At 44.7% G+C, this 16,717-nt stretch overlaps 1 protein-coding gene across 1 annotated transcript; it reads left to right on the plus strand.

Moving 5' to 3' along the window:
• Positions 1 to 1,337: 1,337 nt before the first annotated feature.
• Positions 1,338 to 15,952, plus strand: LOC140915501 (ovoinhibitor). The gene is made up of 14 exons (XM_073355179.2): positions 1,338 to 1,383; positions 2,005 to 2,024; positions 3,088 to 3,224; positions 6,223 to 6,283; positions 7,642 to 7,778; positions 8,545 to 8,605; positions 9,912 to 10,033; positions 10,535 to 10,595; positions 11,906 to 12,042; positions 12,552 to 12,612; positions 13,873 to 14,009; positions 14,509 to 14,569; positions 15,293 to 15,408; positions 15,857 to 15,952. The coding sequence occupies exons 1-14, from the start codon at positions 1,338 to 1,340 to the stop codon at positions 15,900 to 15,902; spliced, it is 1,203 nt and encodes a 400-aa protein (XP_073211280.1). The 3' UTR covers positions 15,903 to 15,952.
• Positions 15,953 to 16,717: the final 765 nt, after the last annotated feature.

Here is a 16,717-nt window from a genome sequence, read left to right on the forward strand (position 1 = left end):
AAAACGAAAAGAGCTTAATGCGCTCAAATCACAGGAACCAGATAACGTCCATCCCAGAATGCTGAAAGAACTGGCACATGAAATTGCTAGTCCAGTAGCAAAGATTTGTAATAAATCTACCTATTCAGGGCTAGTACCATATGACAGTAGAATCATAGAATATCAGGGTTGGAAGGGATCTCAGGAGGTCATCTAGTCCAACCCCCTGCTCAAAGTAGGACCAGTCCCCAACTAAATCATCCCAGCCAGGGCTTTGTCAAGCCAGGCCTTAAAAACCTCTAAGGAAGGAGATTCCACCACCTCCCTAGGTAACCCATTCCAGTGCTTCACCATCCTCCGAGGGGTTATGACTCCCAGGGTTATCTGCTATTTCTCCCTTCAACATTTCCTGGCCATTGCGGGGGCCTCGGGCACTGGGGCACCTCAGTCCCTCCTGTTCTCTTCCTGTGGTACATAACAGTCGAATCTCCTGTTGGCCGTAACGCTTTGGGCTCATGTCAGCTGTTGGGTTTAGGGTGTAGGGGCTGGGTGGTGTGGGTGGCCTGTGCTGTACAGGAGTCAAACAAGCGATCCGGTGGTCCCTTCCAGCCTAAATTCTGTGACTATCTGCACTACGTGCCATGAGAGTCTCAGTTTGCGCATTGGTTCTCCAAAGCTGAGCAATTGAGTACAAGGTGGGGGACCCACTGGACCCACTTATGCTGGACCTTACTGGACCCACTTATGCTGGTGAGAGAGACATGCTTTCGAGCTCTTCTTCGGGTCTGGACTTTGATGATGTCTAACATGCAGAGCTGGGGTCTTATCTCAGAAAAGATGTGAGAACAAATAGCCACAACCAGTCCCCCTTCCCCATGCTTTCCCCCCAGACCACCAGCCCATCGGGTCACCACAACCAGAGTTTGCACCATAAACGAAGACTTCATTCTTCTCTGTGGAATAATCGCAGCTTTCTCTTAATGTTCAAGGCTACTCGCTGACACCTCTAACTTTCTATTTTCTTTTCTTTTTTTTTCCTGATACAGGAAAACCTGTCTCAAGCGACTAATCAAAGGACCAGCCAAAATCAATTAGCTAGTAAAAGTGAATCATTAGCTCGAAGTCAAGACCTCAGTAAATATTGGCAGGCCTACTGTGCCAGTGACAGAACTGGAGGGCTGTTTCGTAATCAAGTTGGATAGGCTGGTCTCTTGCACGAGTGTATATACATGTAGATATAAACATACACATGGTACATGATCATTATCGGTGGGGAGCACTAAGAGAGCATCACCTCAGCTGAGCACTAACAGATTCGACACACATTAAACCACCACCTCCTCTCCACCAGGAAAATGATGGGTGTTTTTGTGCTTCTTTCTCTAGCAACATGGTGCTTTTCAGGTGAGTAATTCTTGCTGTACTGAGAGTCCTAGCCAGCTTCAAAAATATTAAGGTGTCTTCAAAGTGGAACATAGTCTCATTCTTAGAAGAGCTTTTTCTCTTCAAAAGATGGCACTGAAAAGACTTGATCTCCAGGGCCAAATATCCATACAGTCTTAAATGGGCGAATTATTTCTGCACCCTCAGTTTTGTGGGTAGAAGTAACTGCAGGTTCAGTTTCACACCTGTAATTAAGATGTGGGCACAGTGAAGGACATTAAATGTATAAGGGCCTGATACAAGGGCACAATCAGCTGTTAAGACATCAACTATTTATACTGAAGTATATTTTCAGTGATATCCTGTAGATCTCCATTTGGATCACAAAACACAGCCTGTAAAAAAGAAAAGAAAACCCCAACAAAACACCGTGTTACATTAAAAATAAGACACCTTATCCTCAATTACCAGCATGGTACCAAATTTCACACATGGTTTGTTTAGTTTAACAATCTGTTCACTGACAGTCACTCGGTTAGAAACCGCATGGAATTATTCCATAAAAGAGATTCGCACACTTAAAACCTGTTCCTGTCAATTAGTTGGCTTTGTTTTATGATTCTCTCTGTGATTTTCTTTCAGCTGTTGCCCGGGGCAGTGAGGTGAGTGGCAGATCTTTCTATTTATTCTCTGTCACTTTCTCCAGATCTCTGACCTAAGATAAATGGTTGGTGACCACACTGTGGCCGAGTGAATGAAAAACACTGCAACCTGCGGCTGTTTGTATAATGGTCACCAAAGACATTATTGGGGGATTATTGTCTTTTTACCAGATAATTTCAACAAATATTTTTGTTATCCCCAGATAATTCTAGAACTGAATGATACCTTAAATAAACAATGCGATGGATATAAACAATAGACGTATAATTTAGTGGAAGTGCGATATATATTTGACCAGCTCTGTAACAGTGAGAATAGTTGGGTGGTTCATCAAGCTGCATAGTTACCCCAGTGTTTTATATCTGGAAGAGTAAAACCTCGAGATTCAGATATTCTGTTTCCAAACAGTCAGACTGATGGAATTTTATTATTATATTTATTATTTTACCTAATACAACCTCTGCTTAGACCTTGTGAGGTACTTAAAACAACATGTAGCCACAGCATTGGAGAAACTATGAAAAAATCACAACGAGGGACTAGATCTTTAGTAAATTGATGTCTCTTGATGTTAGTACAGCCACATCAATTTACACCTGCAGGGAACCTGGCCTAAGGGTTTGTTTGTTTTTTAATATTGCACACATTGGAACAATAAGATTTGGTAGCATCTCTCTCTGCACATGTTGCATGCTGAAACAAATTTCTAGCCTCATTTAACCCTCTGGAAAGCATGTTTCAAAAATTCATTAGATTTTGCAGCTTCAGTTTAAGGCTCCATTTGTAATAACTCCTTAGTTTCAGTAGGGCATGGTTGCTTCCCACAGAATACAGGTCTGAGTGAATGATTCTTTGTCCAGCTGTGCATTTCTTCCTCCAGCATGAGAGAAAGCTACTGCAGAACAGACTCATGGATGGAAGAATAAGGTTAAAATATAGCCCTACTTTGCCTTATGGCAGAAGCTAAAAAGGCTGGAGGCACAGAGTGGGGAGATTACTCATGGGCACTATTTCATATTTAAATGGCTGCACCACTTCTATTGCTTGACATTGCTATTACAGGTAGACTGTAGTAAGTACCCCCGGGGTACTGCTGAGGATGGCAAAGTATTGATAGCCTGCCCATTTATCCTGGCTGAAGTCTGTGGCACGGATGGCGTCACTTACCCCAGCGAATGTGGACTGTGCGCACACAATTCGTAAGTACTGTACAGAGAACATTCCTTCCAAGTAACTAACAATGAACAAAAAGAACAGGAGGACTTGTGGCACCTTAGAGACTAACCAATTTATTTGAGCATAAGCTTTTGTGAGCTACAGCTCACTTCATCGGATGCATTCAATGGAAACTACAGCAGGGAGATTTTCCACTGAATGCATCCGATGGAGTGAGCTGTAGCTCATGAAAGCTCATGCTCAAATAAATTAGTTAGTCTCTAAGGTTCCACAAGTACTCCTTTTCTTTTTGCGGATACAGACTAACACGGCTGTTACTCTGAAACCTAACAATGAACAGAGCATCTGATGACAGCCTTTAGAAATACCATCATTTCTTCAGGCCTGTTCCTGTAAGTCTCTTAGGCCCTGTCCCTATTCTTTTTGCCCTGTTAGAGTACCCTGAGTTTCCTCTCCTTTCCCCTGTATGTGCTTAGCTGAGGGATCATGGAAGAGCCAGACTACAGCATCCCAAGGGAGCTGTGTGCTGACGGAGCAGAGGAAAGAATGGGCCATGGTATTCTGCTAAATGATACACTATAAGGAGATGTCACATGTCTGGTAACTAAAAGAATGATACGGTGTGGTGTTGTTGTAACCGTGTCGGTCCCAGGACATTAGAGAGACAAGGTGCGTGAGGTCATATTGTCTACTGGACCAACTTCGCTGGTGAGAGAGACGAGCTTTTGAGCTTACACAGAGAGCTTCTTCTTCTGCAGACCTGAAGAGCAGCTCAGTGTCGCGCGAAAGCTTGCCTCTCTCACCAACAGACGTTGTTCCAATAAAAGATATTCCCCCCCCCTCCCGCCTTGTCTCTAGAACGATGCTAGCCAGTGATGCTGATACTGCCCCATGGAAGGTGATAAATTAACTCCAATAGACCCCTCCTGTATCCCACACAGTACGTGTGAATCCGGTTTGTTTTACCAGCACCTTGACTGTAATGTGGAGAGTTACTTACTGAGCTCCTTAACCCCAATCTCCCTCTTCCAAAGAGCATGGGACCAATGTTAGCAAAAAGTATGATGGAAAATGTCAACAGAAAATTGTGCCGGTAAGTGTAATCTGATGTACAGTAGAGGTTAGATCCTGCTCCCAGTAATGTCAACAGAAAGACTCCTTTTGCCCTCAGTCAGTGAGAGATGATTTGGGCGCTAAATAGATGGCCCTAAGTGGTACCTAGACCATGTACTGTCCTTTTTCATAGGGGTGATCTTCAACCTAAATAAACAAAATGGCCATTTTCCATCTATTACACTCTAACGTCATAAGAAAGGGCAAGAGAAGAGGAATAGGGCCTGAGACGAGAAGCAGAAATATCCCAGTGCTGCAGAATTGTGCACACAATTCCTGTTCCCATAGCTGTCTCTTCTCACAGTAACAGGAGAAGCACCAAGCAGCCTGATTTAGGGCTATAGGAAGAGGAGACACAAGACTCCTGTATATATCAGTACACTGACTTCTTTGGATACTGGGATTTTCCAAGATCATACATTGGGAAGGCTGGAAAACACCCCATTTTCTGATCACAGGCAGGGCATTCAAAATACCCTTACTTGTCTCCCCAAACTCAGAAATAATTTCATGAATATGAGCCATAAGCAGACATGTTATTTGGTGAATTTATTTTTTTGCGTATTTGACTAGCTCTAAACCAATGCGAATAGTTTGGGCATCAAGAAACAAAACTACCCCAGGGCCATATGCTGGAGAAGGTAAAGCCCTGGGATCCAGATGCTTCATTTCTACCCAGTCAGCCTAATCAAATTCCATCTTCAGTTTCCCTGATATACTCTGTGCCTAGCCTGTGTGGGATACAGAAGGCGCAACCCTGGAGAAACTATGCAACAATAACTGAGGGGGCATATCTTCAGCCAGTGTAAATTGACCTCTATCGATATCGTAGAGGCCTATGTAATTACAGCAGCTGAGACTAGAGGGTCAGGTTTTTTATATTTTACACACAGAAAGAAACAACAAGATCCGGAAGCCAGGTTCTAAACGTTTTGCATGGGCCACAACAAATTCTCAGCCTCATTTAACCATCTGGAGCCTCATTTAACTGTGAGCCATAATAAATAACTTACTAGATTTTGATATTGAGGCTTTGGTTTAAGGATCCACTCCTAGTACCATGTTAGACTTAACAGGGCTTGGGAACCTCACACAGAACAGGAGTCTGAGTGAGTGATTGATCCTTCCTCCCACGTGTGCATTTCTGCCTCTCCAACACGAGAGAAAGCTCCGGCAGACCTGCCTCTCCCCATTTCCAAGGGAAGCATAAGGGTACACGAGAACCCTCGTACCAAGGCTGGAAGCGCTGGGCGGGGCGGCTGGCCAGAAGCACTGTTTGGGTAACAAAGGCTGCACCGGTACTGCCACTGTGTTGCTGTTACAGTTTGATCGCAGTCAGCACCCCAGGGCTGTTGATGAGGATGGCAAAGTCCTGACTCGCTGCCCTAGGATCCTGGCTGAGGTCTGCGGCACAGATGGCGTCACTTCTCTCAGACAACATTCCTTCCGAGCATTTAACAATAGGCAGAGCCACTGAGAATAGCCTTTAAAATACCATCATTTCCTCTTAGGCCTATTTCTGTAGGTCACTAAACCCCTTGCCCTCCTCTTTGCCCCTATAGTCCACCCTGATTTTCCTCTCCAGGCCCCTATATGTGCTTAGCTGAGCTATCCTAGAAGAGCCAGACTACCGTGCCCAATTGTAGCAGGGGGCTCAGTGGTGACTGAACAGAGGAAAGAATGGACCAGAGTGTTTTTCCAGATGATACACTATAAGGAGACATCACTTGTCTGATAACCAATAGGATTACGCTAATCAGTGATGCTAAAATGTGATCAGCTGACTCAGTCAGGCACCTCCTGTATCCCACACAGTATGTGTGAGTTTGGTTAATTTTACCAGCATCTTCAGGGTTACAGGGAGAGTAACTCACTGATCTCCTTAACTCCCATCTCTCCCTCTTCCAGCGAACATCAGAAAAACGTTATAAAAAAACATGATGGAAAATGTGAACAGGAAATTGTGCCGGTAAGTGAAACCTGATGCACAAGAAGCACCAAATTCTAATCCCACTGATGTCAACAGAAAGACTCCTCTTGATGTCAGTGAGAGATGGGTCAGACACCACATGCCTAGACTAAATGGAGCATAGACTTTGTACTGGCCTTCTGCAAAGGACTGAATTTCAGTCCAATGACACGAAATGGCCATTATCTATACTCTATGCTACAGTGTCAGAAGAAAGAAAGAGGGCTAGAAAAGGAGTAGGGTTTGCGACAAGGAGCAAAAATGCCCCCGTTCTCTGGGAACGTCCACATAAATTCCTTTCCCATAGCAGCCTCTTCTCAGAGTATCAGGCTAAGCGCTGAGTGGCCAGTTTCAGGACTATGGGAAGGAAACACACAAGACCCCTGTATATTGCAGTGCATTCGTCTCATGGATACTGGGATTTTCCTTGATAATACACTGGGCAGGTTGCAACCACCTCATGTTCTGATCCTAGGCACAGCACCCATTCAACTGCAGTTAATAGAAATACATCTAATTAGAGCTGCTGAGGATCTAGCCTGAGGGGTTTTTTATATAATTTATAGAATAAAACAACAAGATCTGGAAGAATATTTCTTTCTACACGTTGGGCATGGGCTGAAACAAATTCTTAGCAACATTTAACTCTCCGGAGACTGGATCAGAAATGAAAAGATTTTGATTTTGAGGCATTGGTTAATGTTCCCTTTGCAATACCTAGTTAGTTTCAACAGGGCATGGATGCCTCACAAAGAATACACATCTGCAGGACTGCTGAAAGGGGGAGGCCAAAGGAGCACTTTGCCTTGAGTCCCCCATTTGAGAAGGTCCCAAACTGTGTGGCTTTGCCACATGGCTCAAGGTCTTACGGTGCTGCCCAGGTTTGGCCCAGCTGCCCCTCTATCATGCTGGAGTGATGGCTGGGCCAGACCAAAGCAGTGCTGAGACCCCTGAGCCAGGCCCAGAGCCACAGGACTGGAGCCACTCCTGCGCAGTGAGCGTGGGTGGACTCACTCTCCATGATCTTCCCCCCTGTGGTCATTTTTTGGAAGGGTGGGGGCCTCAGTTTCACATTTTGCCCCTGGCCTACAAAAACCTCTGCGCAGCCCTGCAAGTCTGAGGAACTGATTCTTCCTCCCATCCACGACTTCCTTCCCCTCCAGCACAAGAGAACACGAGTAAATTCCTGCAGAACGACTCCCCCCATTGCCAAGGGAAGAATATGTTCAAAATAGGGCCCTTGTGCATCTGGTGGCTGAAGGGACAGAGGCTGAAGGCCCCGGGTGGGGGAGTCGCTCTGAAGCACTATTTCATACAACAGCAGCCACACCGGCGCAATTTCTGTGTTGCTTTTACAGTTTGATTGTGGTCAGTACCCCAGGATTAAAGCTGAGGATGGCAAAGTTCTGATACGCTGCCCAAGGATCCTGGCTGAGGTCTGTGGCACAGATGGCGTCACTTACCCGAATGAATGTATGCTGTGTGCCCATAACCTGTGAGTACTTTACACAGAACATTCCTTCGGAGTACTTCCTGGGCAGAGCTCCTGAGAACAGCCTTTATAGATACCATCATTTCTTCATAGGCCTATTTCTGTAGGCCTTTTAGCCCCGGCCCCATTCTTTGCCCCTCCAATGTACTCTGACTTTTCTCCTCTGCTTCCCACTACTCCCACTAACCCTCACTCCCACCATATATCCCATCAGGATATCATTAAAGAGGCAGGCTACAAAGCTAGACTAACTGGTCTATAATTCCCCAGGTCCTCTTCCTTTCCATTTGTAAAGATAGGCACTCTGTTTCCTCTTCTCAGTCCTCTGGGACCTTGGCCCTCCACCATGAGTTCTTGACAGTAACCAGTAATGGTTCAGAGACTCCTTCAGTTAGTTCCTTCCTGAATTTCATCAGCCCTGCCAACATGAATACATCTAACTTATCTAAATATTCTGGGCTGTCCCTATTCTGTCTTGTGTTCTTTCCCTCTTTTTGTTCATATTGATTGTGAAGCATCTGGTCACAATTAACCCTTTTAGTGAAGACTGTATCATACACTATAAGGAGAAGTCACATGTCTGGTAACTTATGGGAAGATACAAGTTGTTGACACTCATACTGCCTCATAGAAGGTGATAAATTAACTCAGTAAGACACTGCCTGTATCCCATACAATATATGTGAGATTGCACCATTTTACCGGCTCTTGACTGTAACAGGTACAGTTACTCACCGAGCTCCCTAACTCCAGTTTCTCCCTCTTCCAGAGAACACAGGGAAAACATTAACAAAAAGCATGATGGAGAATGCAAACATGAAATCGGCCTGGTAAGTGTAACATGAAGCAAAATTACAGCCAGATCCTACTCCCATTGATGTCAATGGACAGAATCCTGTTGACTTCAATGAGAGCTGGTTCAGGCATTGTATGAATGGACTCATGGGGTGTGCCTTGCCTTATACACAGGGCTGGATTTCATCCTAAATACACAAAATGGCCATTCTCCATATACTACAGTATTACCTCATAACAAAAGGAGATAGAAGAGGAGCAACATATGAGACAAGTAGCAGAAATATCCCAGTGCTGCAGAATTGTGCACTTAACACCTGTTCCCATAGAAGTCTCTTCTCATAATAGCAGGCTAAGCACTGAGCAGCCTGATTTAGGACCATGGGAAGGGGAGACACAAGACCTCTGTATATATCAATGCTTTGACCTCTTTGGATACTGGGATTTTCCAAGATCGTACACTGAGAAGGTTGGAAAACACCCCGATTTCTGCTCCCAGGCAGGGCACCCTGTGTGCAGCGGGATTCCAAACACCCCGGCTGTTGTCCATAACCATAAAAATAATTTGATGAATAGCAGCAATAATCATTCCAAATCATTGGATTCAAGTATCTTTTATGTATTTGTCCATCTCTAAACCAAAGGGATTAGTCAGGGCCATCAAGAAGTTAAATGACCCACATGCCATCAATCTGAAAGAGTAAAACCCTGGGATTCAGCTCTTCCAATTTCCTAGTCAGAGGGATGGAATTTCATTTTTTCTGTTACCCTATACAGTCTGTGCTTAGACCGTGTGTGGTTCACAGAGCAACAGCCAGACTCTTTGTTGGAGAAAACATGAACAAATAACACAGAGGGGACAGCTGGGGTGAATCGATTTACACACGCAGAGGAGCTGATCTGAGGGTTTCTATATGGTGCAGATTGGAACAGCAAGATCTCGAAACCTTTTTGTCTCTGCATGTTTGGCTGGCATTGACACAAATTCTTAGCCCCATTTAACCCTCTGGAGACTGGATCATAAATGACAACTCCCTAGATTTTGAATATTGGGATATTGGTTTAAGGATCCACTTCTAATACCTAGTTACGTTCAATATACCGTGAGTGCCTCCTAGAAAATATGAGTCTGAGGGAATGATCCTTGCTCTCCAGCATGAGAGAAAACACCTAGAACCCACTCACCCGGTTTTCAATAGAAGAATAAATTTAACATTTAACCCTAGTTTGTATTGTGGGAGATGCTCTGAGGCCTGGAGGCCCAGAGTGGGGAGATTACTCATGGGCACTATTTCTTATAACAAAGGCCACACTGGTACTATTGATGTATTATTTTTACAGCTTAATTGTAGTGAGTACCACCGTGGCACAGTCCTGATATCCTGCCCAAGGATCCTGGCTGAGGTCTGTGGCACAGATGGCATCACTTACCCCAATGATTGTATGCTCTGTGCCCATAACTTGTAAGTACTGTACATCACCCATTCTTTCTGAGTACTTAACAATGGGCAGAGCTCCTGATTGTGGCCTGTATAAATATCCTCATTTCTCCATAGACGTGTTTCTATAATTCCCTTATACAGGGACCCTCCTCTCTGCCCATCCAGGGTACTCTGAGTTTCCTCCCCTTGTCCTGTCTGTGCTCAGTGGGGCTATCATGGAAGAGCCAGAGCACAACCCCCAGAATTCAGTAGTGGGATGACTGGTGCTTGGCCATTCAGGAAAGAATGGGCCAGAATATTATTCCAAATGATACACTGTAAGGAGGCGTCACATATCTGCTAACCAATAGCATTACACTAGTCAGAGATGTAGCTACTGCCCTGTAGCTGGTGATAATCTAACTCAGACGCTTCCTGGATCCCATCCAATCTATGGGAGTTTGGTTCATTTTACCAGTGCCTGGAGGGTGACAGGAAGAGTACTTCACTGAGCTCCCTCACGCCAGTCTTTCCCTCTTCCAGGGAACACCGGACCAGTGTTGGCAAAAAGCACGACGGCAGGTGCAAAGAGAAAACAGCTGCGGTAAGTGAAACCTGTTGCACAGTAAGTGGCCGAACCTCCTTCTATTCATACCAATGGAGCGACTCCAACCTATTTACTTCAGTGAGGGAAGGGTCACATACTATATGCATGGATTTAGGCGATGCATAGACCACGTGCTGCCTTAGTATCTAGGGATCAGTTTCACCCTAACAACGCCAAATGGCCATTATCCATATCCTGCAATATAAAAAGGGAGACCGAAGGTGAACCGGATCTGAGATAAGGAGCATAAAGGCCCTAGTGCTGCAGAACTGTGAAACAAACCCTATTCACGCAACAATCTCTTCTCCCAGTGTCAGGCGACGCGTTAACAGCCGGCTTTGGGACTGAGGAGAGGACACACAAGACCCCTGGTTTATATTCACCTTGGTGGATACTGGGATTTTCTGAGCTAATGAGTTGGGCAGGTAGTAAAAACCCCTGTGTTGTGACACCAGGCAGGGCAGTCTGAGTGCAGGAGGATTCAAAACATCCACTCTTGTTTTTGAGCAATAATCAGAACAAATCATTATTTTTTTACCTATTTGACAAGCTCTAAACCTGAGGGAATTGTTTGGGCCATCAAGAAGCAAAAACAACCACAGTTCTAGATAATTGAAAGAGTAAAACCCTGGGATTCAGACACTCCATTTCCATACAGTCAGAATGAAGGAATTTCTGTCTTTTCTCTTTTTTTGTTACTATCTGTGCTTAGACCATATGAGGTACATAGAGTAACGTGCAGACACCACACCGGAGAAAGCATGAAAATTACCACCAAAGAGCCATATACTCATCTGTTGTAAATCAACTATCTAAATCAACTATCACTGCCATCAACAGAGCTAGGTCAATTTACAGCAGCTGAGAATCTGCCCCAGGTTTTCTTATATCATACAAATACAACAAATCTGGCAGCATATTTCTTTCTGGATGTTCTGCATGAACTGAAACAAATTCTTATCATTTCTCTCTCTGGACACTGGATCATAACTGAAATCTCACTAGATTTTGAGTTCTGAGGCTTTGAGTAAATGCACCACTTGGAATACCTATGGGTGTGTCCCACAGAATACAGGTCTGAGTGAAGAAGCCTTCCTCCCAATTGTGCATTCCTTCCCCTCCAGCAGGAGAGAAAACTACAGTAGCACTGAGTAGCCCTCTTTCCTGTGGAACAATAAGTTTTAAACATAACCCTAATTTCTCCTGTGATAAACACCAGAAAGGCTGGAGACACGGGGGGTGACTCATGGGGCACCATTTCATAGATCGAAGGATGCAACAATTCTATTGCTGTGTTACTTTCCCAGCCTGAGTGCACTTCACACCGCAGGACTACTACTGACGATGGCAAAGTACTGCTCGTCTGTCCCAGGATCCTGGAACCAGTGTGTGCCACAGATGGGGTCACTTATGCCAATGAATGCGAGATGTGTGCCCATAACCTGTAAGTACTGTACAGAGAGCATTTCTTCTGAGTGATTAACAAAGAGCCAAGCTCCTGAAAACAGCCTTTATAAATATCTTTCATAGCCTGTTTCTGGAGGTCTCTTAGCCCTTGACCCTACTTCTTTATCCATTTAATCTGCCTTGAGTTTTCTCTCCTGACCCTGCATTGGCTCACTGGGGAAACATGGAACGGCCAAATGACGCCCCCCCTTACCCCCCGAATGCAGCAGGGGGCTAAGTGATGATTGAACAAAGAAAAGAAAGGGCCAGAATGTTACTCCAAATGATACAATAGAAAGAGACGTCACATATCTGGTAAAGAATAGGATTATACTGGACTCAGTGTTGCTGGTACTGCCTTGTAGAAGGAGATAAACTAATTCAATCAGATGCCACCTGTACCGCCCCCCCACAGTATATGGGAGATTGGTTCATTCTACCACTGCCCTGAGTGTAGCAGGGAGAGTTACCCACTGAGCTCCCTAATTCCAGTCTCTTCTCTTCCAGAGAACATGGGACCAATGTTAGCAAAAAGCACGATGGGAAATGCAAACAGGACGTTGTGCCGGTAAGTGTAACCTGATGCAAAACAAGGGCCAAACCCGACTCCCAGTAATGTCAGTGGAAAGACACCTCCTAACCTCAGCGAGAGATGGCTCAGACACAATACTCATGGATTCAAGTGGTGCCTAGAGTTTGTAGGGATCTTCTGCAAGGGGGTGAATTCACCCTAACTACATGAAATGGCCATTATCTATATACATCAGCGTACTGTCAGAAGAAAGAAAGAGGGATACAAGAGGAATGGGCTTTGAGATGATCCTGTGCTCTGGAAATATGAACAGATATCCCATTCCCATAGCAGTCTTCTCACAGTACCAGGCGAAGCACTGAGCAGCCAGTTTTAGGACTAGAGGAAGGGGAGACACAAGTCCCCTGTATAGATTAGTGCATTCCTCTCCTTTGATACTGGGATTTCCAAGAAAATAAACTGGGCAGGTGAAAAAGCCCCTGTGTTCTGATCACTGTCAGGGCATCCTACATGCAGGGGGAATGAACAAATACAGAAATCATTGGATGAACATGACCACTAATAATAAAAAAAAGATTGGATTGATTTATTTTGTATAGGCTGACCAGCTCTAAACACAGCAATAGTTTGGCCATCAAGAAACAAAACATCCCCAGTGCTTTATATTTGAAGGAGCAAAACCCTGGGATTTAGATATGCCATTTCGATACAGTCAGATGGATGGCATTTTTTTTCCTGGTACAATCTGTGCTTAGATGGTATGAGATACACAGAGCAACAGGCAGACACCTTGTCGGAGAAACTATGAAAATATTACAACAAAGGGCTAAACGGACTCCCACTGAAGTGCACAGAGCTCCATCAATTTACACTAGCTGAGGCTCTCGCCTGAGGGTTTTTCATATTTTACAGAATGAAACAAGATCGGGTAGCATATTTCTCTCTCCCTGTTTTAATGGGCTGAACCAATTTCTTAGCCTCATTTAACCCCCTGGAAAATGGATCATAAATGAAAACTTATTAGATTTTTGAGGCTTTGGTTTAAAGCTGCACTTCTGATTCCTATTTAAGTTCAACAGGGCCTAGACTGAGTGAATGATCCTTTCTCCCACCTGGGCATTCCTTACTCTCCAGCATGAGAGAAGGGGAGAGAACTACTCACACCACATTCAATGGAAGAAGAAGTTTAAAGTATAACCCTAGTCTGTCGTTCAGCAAAAGCTACAACAGCTGGAGGCTCAGAGTGGGGAGGTGACTCGTGGGCACCACGGTGATTGCTTGACGTTGCTGTTACAGGTGGATTGTAGTAAGTACCCCCGGGGAACTACTGAGGATGGCAAAGTTCTGACAGCCTGCCCACTTCTCCTGGCTGAGGTCTGTGGCACAGATGGCATCACTTACCCCAACGAATGCAGGCTGTGTGCCCATAACTCGTAAGTACTGTGCAGAGACCATTCCTTCTGAGTTACTCACAGTGGGCGGAGCTCCAGATACCAGCCTTAATAAAAACCAGAATTTCTTCATAGACCTCTTTCTGCCGATCTCTTAGCCCCTGGTCCTCTTCTTTGCCTCTCCAGTCTATTCTGAGTTTCCTCCCCCGCCCCTTGCATGTGCTCAGTTGGGCTATCATGGAGGGGACAGACTACCACCCCCAGAGTTCAACGGGGGGCTGAGTGGTGATTGAGCAGAGGAAAGAATGGGCCGGCATGTTATTCAAATGGATACACTGTAAGGAGACGTCACATGTCTAGTAACAAATAAGAATATACTGTTAAGAGATGCTTATCCTGCCTTGTCACAGGTGATAAGGCATCTGACTGAGATAGTTTCTGAATTCCAGACAGTATATGTGAGTTTGTGTCATTTTTAATCAGCAGCTATGGTGTAACAGGATGAGCCTAAGCTCCTAACTTCAGTCTCTCCCTCTTCCAGGGAACATGGAACCAGTGTTACCAAGAAACACCATGGGAAATGCAAACAGGAAACTGCAATGGTAAGTGACACCAGATGCAAAAGAAGGACCAGATCCTACTTCCGTGGATGGCATTGGAAAGGCTCCCCTTGACTTCAGTGAGAGATGGTTCAGGCACTATCCACATTGCCCTCGTGTGGGTCTTCTTCCCAGGGATGAATTTCAGCTAGCTACACCAAATGGCTATTATCCATAAACCGCACTGAGATCAGGGGAAAGGAGGGGAGAGAGGAGAGGAATGGGATATGAGCTCAGCAGCAGCAATGCCCCAGTGCTGCAGAAATGTGAACTTCCCCATAGCATCTCTTCTCATCTCTTCTCACAGTATCAGGCTAAGCTCCGAGCAGCCTGATTTAGGACCATGGGAAGGGGAGACACAGGACCCCTGTATATATCAGCACAGTGACCTCTTTGGATACTGGGATTTTCCAAGACAATACACTGGAAAGTCCCATATGTTCTGATCACAAGCAGGGCACCCTGTGTAGAGGGCATTCTAAACGCCTGCTGTTACCCTCGTACATGTGGTCAGCAGATGTTGCTTAGGTCAAAGTGGGAGAACAAGCTTTATTTTTATAGTAACTCCTCCCAGCAGGGAGAGGCGAGTGGATAAGTCAATTATCAGATTCTTAGATGGCAAAGTGAATTTTTTTAGTGCAGGAATAGATTATTATTGCTGTAGCACCCAAAGCCCCATTTGTTGCTACGTGCTTTACAAACATGCTGTTCCTCTTCTGCGTGCAGGTTGACTGCAGTGATTACGTTACACCCAGCCCCAGCTGCACGCAGGAGAACATACCCCATTGCGGCTCTGATGACAAAACCTACGGCAACAAATGTCTATTCTGCAGTGCAGTTGCGTACGTACAGAACTAAATCTCTTCTTCTAAATAATTAAAGTGATTAATCAATCTATCTATCTGTAAGAGGCATAAGTAAAGTTCCCATACTTCACATTTGCCTGTTTCCTTATGTATGTGGTCATGTTGATTTTGACAGAAGCGGATCTCCAGATGTCACGAACTGCAGATCTGCAATGAGTTTTACCTGTTTGGCCTAGAGTTTCAGTATGTCATGAAAAATATTTCACAAACGCTTCTTGTTCCTGATGAAGGAGCGAAATCTTTCACTTTTCTTTGAATGCTAAGCATGGATGGAAATAGCTGTTGAGATTCTATTACTTTGAATGGTCTGCCATGCTGTGCTAAGACCCTATCAGAGACTTCCAGCGCTACTCGAATGAAGAGACCTATATTAGCATCCTGCGTGCTCCATCTCTGATCCAGTTCTCTCTCTCTTCCCCTCCAGGGAAAGCAATGGGACTCTCACCTTGAGCCATTTTGGAGAATGTTGAATCCTCAGAGGTGCTGAGCCCTGAGAGAGAGCCCTCCTTTGCTTCACTTCCCATTGGCATAGCCTTCATAAAGACCCATCCTCAGCACAGCCGGCATCCTGGGGGCTCTTGATTTCTCCTGAGTTTCTTGTTCAATAAAACAAAACTCACCAGCATTTCTTTGTCCTGTTTTATCACCGTGTCACATACCACGTTTCTTTCCGGGTTGTTGAGTGACGATGCCAGAGAGAACAGAAAGTGTGAATCTGTGCTAGAAACGGATTGTTTGTTTGACGTTCTACTCCCTCTAGGATGTAACTTCCAGAGAGGCAGCCACTTCCTTCCATCAGTGTCATACGGGATAGCCGGAAAATGTAGCCACATCAAATACATTGTCTCATGATTTTACATGGAATTTAACCTCAAGCTACAAAGATAACAGGATCACAATACTGTAGTGAGCTCATGCAGACATCTGACATCTTCCCTGTGTTCAACCTCATAGCTATATACATGAAATTATAACCTATAACCTTACTATAACATTCCTGTAACAATTACTATAACCTCCCTATAACAACCATGCTCAGTGCATTATGAGCCTTCCGAAGACATCCAACATGACAAACTTTGCATTGGATACCACACAATCATTTTATAAAGATGAAGGTGGGGGTGTAGGGTGTTCACCCAAGGTACAGAGCAATACAATAATATGGTTGGATGATCTGCACACCTGCATGTGTGTGTGTATATATATGTGTGTGTATGTGTGTGTGTGAGTTGCACCTGTGGAGAAACACAAAAAGATTAACTCCCGAGCTGAGCACTACCAG

Source organism: Lepidochelys kempii, chromosome 8, assembly GCF_965140285.1.
Source record: "Lepidochelys kempii isolate rLepKem1 chromosome 8, rLepKem1.hap1, whole genome shotgun sequence".
NCBI classification, from domain to species: domain Eukaryota; kingdom Metazoa; phylum Chordata; order Testudines; family Cheloniidae; genus Lepidochelys; species Lepidochelys kempii.

What these genes read in the sequence shown, in the direction of transcription:
- LOC140915501 (XM_073355179.2), top strand. Translation starts at nt 1,338, where the DNA reads ATGGGTGTTTTTGTGCTTCTTTCTCTAGCAACATGGTGCTTTTCAG. An exon ending in GGACTGTGCGCACACAATTC is followed by an intron (nt 3,225 to 6,222) that starts GTAAGTACTGTA and finishes TCCCTCTTCCAG; the next exon opens with CGAACATCAGAAAAACGTTA. An exon ending in GCAAACAGGACGTTGTGCCG is followed by an intron (nt 12,613 to 13,872) that starts GTAAGTGTAACC and finishes TTGCTGTTACAG; the next exon opens with GTGGATTGTAGTAAGTACCC.